We start from the raw sequence: 9,698 nt of genomic DNA, 5'->3' as shown, positions 1-9,698 counted from the left end.
AGTGCGTGGACCTGCCAGAAGACCACACTTTTCTCGGGCCATTATCTCCGTAACCGTTCAACTTTGGACATAGGTGTTTTGGGTTATATCGGCATACTTTAACATAAGGAACACCCTCCCGAAGTTTGGTCCATTCCTCCTGGGACACCCTGTATATATATGTGTATATTGTCACGTGTTGGGTGTATAACGCGACAAATAACTTCATGCCTTACTGGATATAGCGAATGTTATTTCACATTCGCTCTTACAATCACACAATTTACAAGCCCAACATTACTGCCATTGGCAGTATCACAAATACTGTACTGCAATTAACTGGTGACTGACTCGTAACTAGATAACTCGAGAACTTGAGAACTAACTGTGAATAGTCTTTGCTGATCCTTATTTAGCCTCGTTCCGGACAACACAAGAAACAGCCACATAATATGCACCACTGTTGTCTGGCGCTGTGTTGCTAGCAACGCTGTCAGGAGTTGTTTACTGCTGCCTAACAACCACAGCATCCCTTGGCCACGTCACTGCTGGTGGGGAAGGGGAGGGAGTGTTGACTTGCCTATTCCCCTAGTAACGACAGCACTCCGATGGTGTTTCGTCACCGCTGGCGGGGGGAGGGGTGTCCTGTATAGCGCAACACGTCACAATATATAAGAGCTGGGATAGTACAGTTGATATAGTGACAGGCTATAGGCTGAACAGCTGAGGGGTCAGTGTTTGAGTTCTGGTAGGGGCAAGATTTTTCTCTCTCCATGTCGTCCAGTCCAGTTCTGGGGCCCACCCAGTGTCCTATCCAGTGAGTACTGGGGGCTCTTTCTCCAGAAGTGAAGTGGCCATGGCATGAAGCTGACCAACGACTTCCAGCAAGATCCAAGGTCAACAATACATGGATCTATACATCCACTCCCCCATACCCCTGCATGGCATAGTGCTTAATTAGTTGTGCATGGGGACAACTTACTTTTGAGATATACCAGCAAGACTCTAACTAATGTATCTGGACTCTGATCTATGTGTCCAAGATCTGAAAGCTTGCATTAACATAAATATAGAGTGGCGAGGAACTGAATCCGAAATACATAGATGAGCTCCAGGTTTCATTGATCTAAACAAAAATATTAACTCCTGCCATCTTGAACTTTTGATTCAAGAAAATACCATGCAGTATCAGATGAATATTCTGTGTGTATTACATGCTGAATGAAATATGGATTTGTGTTTGCAGGCACTTCTCTGAATTGCACAGGGGTTGGCCTGTGTCACAGTACGCCATGCCTCAATGGTGGTATCTGCACCGACTTGGGTGACCGTTACAACTGCAAATGTCCTGCTGGCTTCTCTGGTCAGTGAGTTTTCTGTTTGGTTTTCCTTCTGTTACATTTGATATTTGTCACAATTCTTTGGAATATTTTTCTGTCCCTTCAGTTCATATGACTTATTTGTAGGAATTTTCAGAAGTTTTGTGTCACAGAGAGTATGAGCTTGTGGGTTGTTGCACTGTACACTTCCCATACGCCCCAACATCTTGGAGGAACAGATCACCTCCATTTTCATGGTTGAGGAGTAAGCTAAGCAAGAAGTCGGTAGAAGCAGGTGGCAAGCTGATGTTAGATCATCGGTTCCCAATGTCAATTTGTGAGTCAAAGCAGGGTCGTAGGGGACTTAAGTAGTCTACAGAGAGCATCAGAAGGCAGCTTTCTGTTTTCAGCGCTTCTTCATATATTTGTGATGCCAGGTAGTCCAGTAGATAATTCTAGCATTTTGGAGGAACCTACTGTCTCTTTCTTGTCCTGAAGATGGAGGCAGAAAGTTTATCTGAAATGTTGATAAGTCTCTACCAGACTAGAAGAATCTAATCCCATAAGACAGTAATATAATATTTCGTATCTCTTTTTTTTTTTTTTCATTCTGTATTCTCAGGATGAGATAAATCTTATGATGAAAATTGGTTTCAAATTGATTGAAGATCTGATTTAGACAGGTTTTACTTTATGTCTATATTATATATTCTGTGTAATGCCTAATTTACTTTTATGTGTTGACAGGGATTTGCTCTGTCAGGATGGGGCTGGGTGATGTTTTGGTATTGTAAGTTGACAGACGTCATGTCTGCTAGTGCAGTGTGGTATGTTAGTGCTGCCCCCATTAACAATTCTGCCATAAAATCCAGCATTTTGTGAAATGTAACTTCTAATTCAGTGACTTACATGTAATAAGCATGTTGTTCTAACATGTTAAGACTTGGCTGCCAAGCAACTTGTGTCGCTTTTATGACCTAAAAGATGTGTAAATGTTTTCCTATTTCTCTGTCTTTAGCACTGACCCTGCTGTCTTCACAGCATCTCAACTGAATAATTTTGGCATTCATTTATGAAGAGATGACGGGGAGGAAAGTTCAGTGATACAAAAAGAGTTCATTTCTTGTTATAATAGTATTTTATAGCTAAGATATGCATACGGTATTTTTCTGTGTCATCTTTGTTGGTGATTATTTAATGACACTTTCTGTATCAAGAATATATAGCACTGGATTAAGGGGTGACTGATAAATGATGAACTGGATGTTTTTAGAAGGATGTGTTCCTGGCCTAATCACAATACTGCCCCATAATTTGCATGGAGGAACCAAGAAAATCCATGAAAAACCTCAGTTAGGTTAACTGATGTCCTGGCTGAAATATGAACTGACCACCTCCTGTGTAAAAGACTAGAGCATTATCTCTAGACCAATGTTCGGTCTCTGTATTATCATCATCTGCATAATTTACACTAATGGGAGTCATCTTTTCTCTGACAACTTTCCTCTTATGACTGTGTCTAGTGTTTCACTCAAATCCTGTAGTCATCTGTGTGTAACATGTGCTCGTACCACGTGTTTAAGTGGCTGTAGAAAGGTTAAGCATTTTCATATTACAGTGCTTATTTGCTATGTTATGACTGTTCACCCATTCATCTGTTCAGGTGCAGTTTCATAATTTGAATTCTTGATAAAATTTAAAATCAAAATTGATTTTTGCATGTGAGATTTGAGGTTCTCATGGAGGTGACTTTGAAGAGTACGTCTTCTGGAATGTGACATCATGTAGTGTGGTAGGTGTTTACTGATGTTTTAGAGGAATGTGTTGTCTCCATCTTTGGGGTCACAGATGGAGATACCCAGTTCTGCCAAATCATCGGTAAAGTTGTTCCTGAGTACTCTTTATATTTTTACAGCCATAAATTCATCATGAACAATGTTCAGGTTGGCACAGGCACACATCATGTGCTCCTGATATTTATGTGGGCCATAAAATTGGCAAAAGTGCTCGACCATCTAGTATTAATGGGTTTCTGGACTCTGTGCATTATCTGGTATTCTGAACAGAATGCATTGTTTCACAAAGTGAATCACTTTCTGTCACGGTTATCTCATTGCTGTTTCTGCTTCATATACTGGAGGATGGATAAACTGTAGAAACTTGGTAATGCATCTGTGAGAACCTAAATGGACAGATTTATAGGCCAGGACACTACAGGTGATAGAGCAGGAGGGGAAAGGAAGATGAGATGGAAAATGAAGAAGGAGAAGAGAAAGAAGAAGAATGCAAGAAGGGAAGAACAGGTGGAGAAGAAAATGAATGAGAAATAAATGTAGTGGAAGGAGGAAAATAAGAAAATAATCAGAAAACAAGAAAAAATTAGTATGACCTAGAAGGAATTGAGAAGAAAGGAGATTAAGATAAAGGAGAAAATGAAGAATATAAAAAGATGAGGGAGAAGAGAGAAATATGGTGGAAGAGGGGAAGGATAAGAAGAGAGGAGGAAGAGGGAGAAAATAGAAAGGTTTTATTGTGTTGTCAATGCCACTATTGTAGTCTAGGGGTAACGTTCCCACCTTATGACTCAAGGTACATGGGTTCAAACCCGGTGGAGGTCGTGGAATTTTTAAGGGCGGAAAAATTCAGGGAAGAAGTCCTCTGGCAGGGACTTTAAGCCGTGTGTCCCGTGACATAGATTTACAGCACATAAAAGATCCTCATATCTCTGGGAGACCTCTGAGCAAAATTAGGCAAGTTTCCCGCCCAAGTAGTTTCCACTTCCTCCAGTAGATGGGGATGCCAGAGAGGGCCGACCTCGCTGGCAGAATGGGGCACCAGTACTGGAAGGACATGGCGACTAGTTAGAATAATTAAAGGGGGATGCACAGTAGATCAACAAATGGTCGCAGTGCATGGGGAAACCCACCCCCAGTTTAATGTTCCAAGATTTTAAGATTTTTCCTCATTTAGGTTTCAATTCTACTGAGGTAAAGTCAGTAATCTTAGTGTTAAGTTAAGTCCACCAGTTTAGTGTTCACATCCCAAAGATTCTGTACATGCCTGTGACTTTTCTCATTCTCATTGCTGGGAAACTGCTTATGCCTTTGTGTATATGTTTTCCATACGTTCTGTGTGTCTGCATTTGAGCTGAATGCTGATTGCTTAGTAGATGTATTGCATTGTTTGTAGAATCCTATGGGTGTTCTGCTTTATCAGAAAAAGGTAACAAGATTGCTGTTATCAGCAGTAAAGTCTGATTTTAATAAACTTATCAACTATTATAGTGCATCAGTTAGAACTCCTCCTTTGTGTAAGTTTCCAGGTTATGACAGCGGCATGTGGTCAGATTGTGGTCATCGGTGTTGTGACACTGTATAGTGTTGTAGGTGGATACGAGTGTTTCAGAGGGATGTGCTGACACTTATTAGGGTCAGAGTAGGTGGGCTGAGGACGTGGTTAGGTTATATAGCGAGGCTGCAAGGAAACCAGTCACTCAGAACCATGCAAGAGGGACAGGAGAACAGGAGATTGATCAAAGTCCTTGCTAGTAGGAAGACTGAACAGGAATGTCAGACCAAGTACACAATCCCTGTAAGGTACATGAATAGTTACATCACAGGTGGGGCATCAAATTTTGATGCCGGTGCATGCCAATAAGAATTGTGATCAGAAAATACAAGAAATGGGAAGTTCTGCTAAGAATTAATCCCCTACTTTCCTTTCATTTCAAATTGAGGGTTGCCCTTGGCACAGACCACATAAAAAGCGTTGTGTTTAACAGTTCTTCCATTATTGCATTTGTTTTCATTGCAGCGGGAACTTATTTACAGAGCCACTGCATAGCTCCAATATTCTGGCTTTCAGGCATTGTGTCACATTGCTCTCTCCAAAAGACTGCTCAGCAATTTGAGCTGCTGTAATTTTGGTATTACTGATAGAGGGATTTATGAAGTATACCACTGAGAGTGACTCATATGTCATGAAATACAAAGTTTCATATAGTCTGGTTTCAGGCGTTCAGAGGTTGTTAAGGAGGGGATAGACATATAGGCACACAGACAGCAAGGTGATCTCATAAGTCTACTGTTAGTTTTTCAAAATAAGGAAAGTAGGCTAAAAAGTGATCCTTTGTAGGGACCAGAATAGCCTAAGTACAATTCAGAGGAGTCATGAAATTATAAGAAAAATGTCCCTTTTGGGGGAGCCATGTAGACAGGCAGTGGGGAATGAGAAGTCAGCATTGAGGGCCCAAGGTGGAGGAGTGTTGTCTCAGAAAGAAGTGACTTGCTTGCCCTTGGACAAAACCTTCTTCCATTCCTTCAGGGAGTGGTTAAGTGCCAGCTAGTTCCTCAGAAATGTTGGAATCCACCTACAATACTACATGGTGTCACAATTCAGAAGATAGTAATTGTAAAGATTAAAATGTGTAAGGTAAAGTGCTTAATTAGACATGCTGCCTTAACCTTACCACTATATGAATGGGAGTGGTGAGTTTTATAGATAATATTTATTGTATTATATACAATAATATTTTTGGCAGATGGAATTAACTGTCTAGGATGGCATGTTTTAGGTTCAGGTCTGGTCTGCACCTGAAGGTGACACGCGTGCCAAAACAGGTCATCATAAACAGCAAAATCAACCTGCTGGAAACAGTCTTGTGTTTAAAGGAATATAATAAATGTTATCTATAGCAAAATATGAGTTGAGCTTTATGCCCTTGCCACTTTACATCAGAGGATGAAACCTCCAGAACTTACTGGAATAGGAGGCTGGTTGGACCTCAGAGCTGGTCTGGGCGCTGCAAAGAAGTGAACACATTCTACTTTTAGTGGGCATTGAACCCTGATTCCTTGGTTGTCTAGCCCATAGTCTTGTCACTATACCAGCTGCACTATCCTGACTCAGCTTTAGTTGTCCAGACATTGCAGGTAACATAAGGGACGGCGCTTAGAAGCAAGGTGTCTTGTATATATCCTGGAAAGGATTACTGATATCTTCTCAACTACAGAGTTTATAGAGAGTTGAGTGGATAGGTGATTGTGGCTGATGAATTGGAAAGGATAATAGTAATTTACTTTGAAGCACGAAATTTATTTGAGTAATTTCTAAACATTCAGTTGCTAACTTGCAAAAAACACACTCCATCACCATTACAAAAATCAACTGATTCAGTGCTGTTTATTCTGAGAATCATATGAAAAACATATGTACACTCTGTGGGCAAAGTGCAGGATTTTCTTCCTGATGTTTTAAGCAGATGGTTCATTTATTACCACCATACTTTAAAGGGTTAAGGAGCTGTATCGCTATTTGACAAGATGGACTAACAAAAACCTCGGTATGCCTTGAGGACAAGAATTGGATCGGAGATGTTCTCTACACAAAGCAGGGGTGTGAACCGTTTGGTTAGAATGTGAAACAATATTGTGGCATGTGTTTGTGCATGGTCAGGTAGCTCAGTTGGTGTGCATGATGTTTGTCAGGTGTGCACTGCGAACGCGCTTCACTACTTGACTGGTGCATTGCTGTACCGTGTAGGAACGGTGGCACCTGTATGGGACACAGTTGTGAATGCCCTCCACAGTTTACAGGCCACGCATGTGAGACAATTGTCCAGTGCTCTACCAACCCCTGCCAGCATTCCTCAAAGTGTCTGGACTATGTGAGTACTGTCGCCAGAAGCTGTCGCATTATCACTTTGTGATGACATTTTAAATGTGCTTGGAGTCTCTTGTCTAGAAGAAGAAGTACACAGTTATTGTTGCTGTTTCCATTGTTAGATTAGGTCCCCACTGTCCCATGGCTTTGACAATGTTCCAAAATACAATTATTAATTTTTTATACCTTTCAAATTTCTGTGAAATGTTTTAGTTACATTATAATATGATGTTGAATCATTCCTTCCTGTAGTTTACAGGTACAGAGAGTAAAGTTTATAGTCCACTATGAACAGGTTGTACATTTCTCATTTTGCTAATCGTGGGGTTATTCTGTTCAAACAGCAGAATTTAATGAGCACCCCTTTTACATATTCACACATAGATGTTCAGAATTTGTTCAGAGACATCGGGGATGGTAGGCCCCAACAGTTATAACTTTGTACTAAATAGTGTATACATAATAAGATGGATTCCAGAAGTAATGCCAGTTTTGCTTAAAACTAAAGCTGTCCCTTAGCTGTCACTTTATGTCGAGGGTCTACTGGACTGGCATAAAGGTAGTTGTAAAGTAAGCAGGAAATTATTGTGGTTTTCCATATCATTATTAAATCTGGAGCAAAGTAAAATCATCTGGGGGGTCATGTGGACTCCTAAAACAAAATTTGTACTGCTAGCTTCCTATTGTATAGACATTTTTATAAAATTGTGCCTCCAATTTGTATCTAGTAAGTGTATTCAGTTAATTAAGGTGATCAAATGAATAAAGATGAGCAGTGCAGGACATGTCGCATGAAAGGAAGAAATGTGCATTTTTTGGGGGTGGGAGGGAGGTAAATTAGGGGTCCTAGAAATATATAGGGGGACAATATTAAGATTGATTTTAAAGAAGCAAGATGTGATGGAGTGGACTGAATTCATTTGGTTTGGGATATGGACCAGAGACTGGCTCTTGCGAACATGATAACGATTCTTTGGGTTCTGTAAAAAAGAGATGGGTAATGTCTTGATTAGCTTAGCTATTATCAGCTGTCCATGATTTATTACAACTGTCTTACAGTGCATACATTTATTCACCTTACTCTTCTCTCTTGCACTACATGTTTCAGCACAAAAGTGCCATCTTCAGGTGCTTTTCAATGTACGTCAAACTACTTCATTGCATGCCCTGCTGTCTTCATATTAAAATATATATTCGTCATATATATTGATAAATATTAAATGTTAAAAATATTAAAACTGTTCAGGATTTGCTGTCTTGCTCCTGTGACTGCGTGTGTTATACTGCTGGGCCTGCTGGGTATGTGCAGCAGTATAACACACGCAGTCACAGGAGCAAGACACAACACAAAGCACAATACACACACTTAAGTAGGAAGAGTACTCTGATAGAAGAAGATAGGTGTGACTCGCGTATTGAGATACGACATAAGGATGACAAATCCTGAACAGTTTTAATATTTTTAACGTTTAATATTTATCAATATATATGATGAATATATATTTTAGTTATTTTAATATGAAGACAGCAGGGCATGCAATGAAGTAGTTTGACGTACATCGAAAAGCACCTGAAGATGGCACTTTTGTGCTGAAACATGTAGTGCAAGAGAGAAGAGTAAGGTGAATAAATGTATGCACTGTAAGACGGTTGTAATAAATCATGGACATAAATCAGTGCAACAGGACGCTAAAATATAACATTATTATCAGCTTCTCGAAAAGAGCCCTGTTTAATGGAGTAGTTGTTTAATTTTACCCATTTTTTGGTATCTCCTTGCACTTAGCAAGTTAAGAAATTGGATTTGAAACACTGAAATGATGCCATACTGAGGGCTGTATAAGTCTATATGTGGGGCCGTGCCATAGCTCAAGCAGTTAGTCGCTGGCTTCCCACCGCAGTGGCCCGGTTCGATCCCGGGTCTGGTCAAGTGGGATTTGTGGTTGACAAAGTGACGCTGGGCAGGTTTTCTCCGAGTACATCGGTTTCTCCTGCCAATCTTCATTCCACCAATTGCTCCACAATCACCCTCGTCTATCATCTAGGGCTAGTACAAGAGGCCAGAAGTGGCCACAGTACAAGGGACTTAGTCCCACCCCACTAGCCATAAAAAAAAGTATATATGCTTCCACAATTAACAAAAACCCCACCACCACCAAAGTTGAATCAAGTTTCTTGGAACTTTTCCCAGACACTCACTGGTATTATAACAGTTTATTTTCATCAAGGCAGAATCTGTTTAGATGAGTGCCAATTAATGGTCATGAGATAAACAAAAGATAAATCAAAATTAATTTATGTTTACCAAAATAAGAACACATGAAGTCATGTCACCCCAGGCTTGTTTTGCCTCTGCTATGTCTGCAGTTCTGGCCATGCTGCATGTCATGAATTGTGGTGTGCTTGGTGTATGCGTGTATGGGATGTTAATGTGCGTGCCAGTGTGGTTTTCTGTTACTGTCACACGTGCTTATGTCACTGCACTGTTCTCACCTGCACAGAGTGATGGCTACTACTGTGAGTGTGATCCTGGGTGGACTGGTCCAAACTGTGAGAATGACATAAATGAATGTCACTCAAATCCTTGTCGCAATGCTGGCACCTGTGTTGATACTATCAATGGATTCTATTGTGAATGTGCATCTGGATTTACAGGTAGGGAATAGCTTCTAGCTTTCACATGTGCTTTGTCTCCTGCATGTAGGCTTTTGTGTGTGTCAAAGGACAGCTTGTGTGCTT

At 40.5% G+C, this 9,698-nt stretch overlaps 1 protein-coding gene across 3 annotated transcripts in view; it reads left to right on the top strand.

Moving 5' to 3' along the window:
* LOC111862948 (protein crumbs) overlaps positions 1–9,698 on the top strand; it is a 112,703-nt gene that overhangs the window by 52,362 nt on the left and 50,643 nt on the right. For 2 of the 3 annotated variants that reach the window (XM_023848837.2, XM_023848835.2), the window contains 3 exons: positions 1,226–1,342; positions 6,785–6,963; positions 9,461–9,614. In XM_023848837.2, the coding sequence (XP_023704605.1) occupies positions 1,226–1,342; positions 6,785–6,963; positions 9,461–9,614 (450 nt within the window). The remainder of the gene's footprint in view (positions 1–1,225; positions 1,343–6,784; positions 6,964–9,460; positions 9,615–9,698) is intronic. The other variant, XM_023848838.2, reaches the window with a different exon arrangement.

This window comes from Cryptotermes secundus, unplaced genomic scaffold (genome assembly GCF_002891405.2).
Source record: "Cryptotermes secundus unplaced genomic scaffold, Csec_1.0 scaffold763, whole genome shotgun sequence".
Taxonomy (NCBI): Eukaryota; Metazoa; Arthropoda; class Insecta; order Blattodea; family Kalotermitidae; genus Cryptotermes; species Cryptotermes secundus.
The sequence above is the reverse complement of the archived record's forward strand: the minus strand, read 5'-3'. Positions and strand labels throughout refer to the sequence as shown.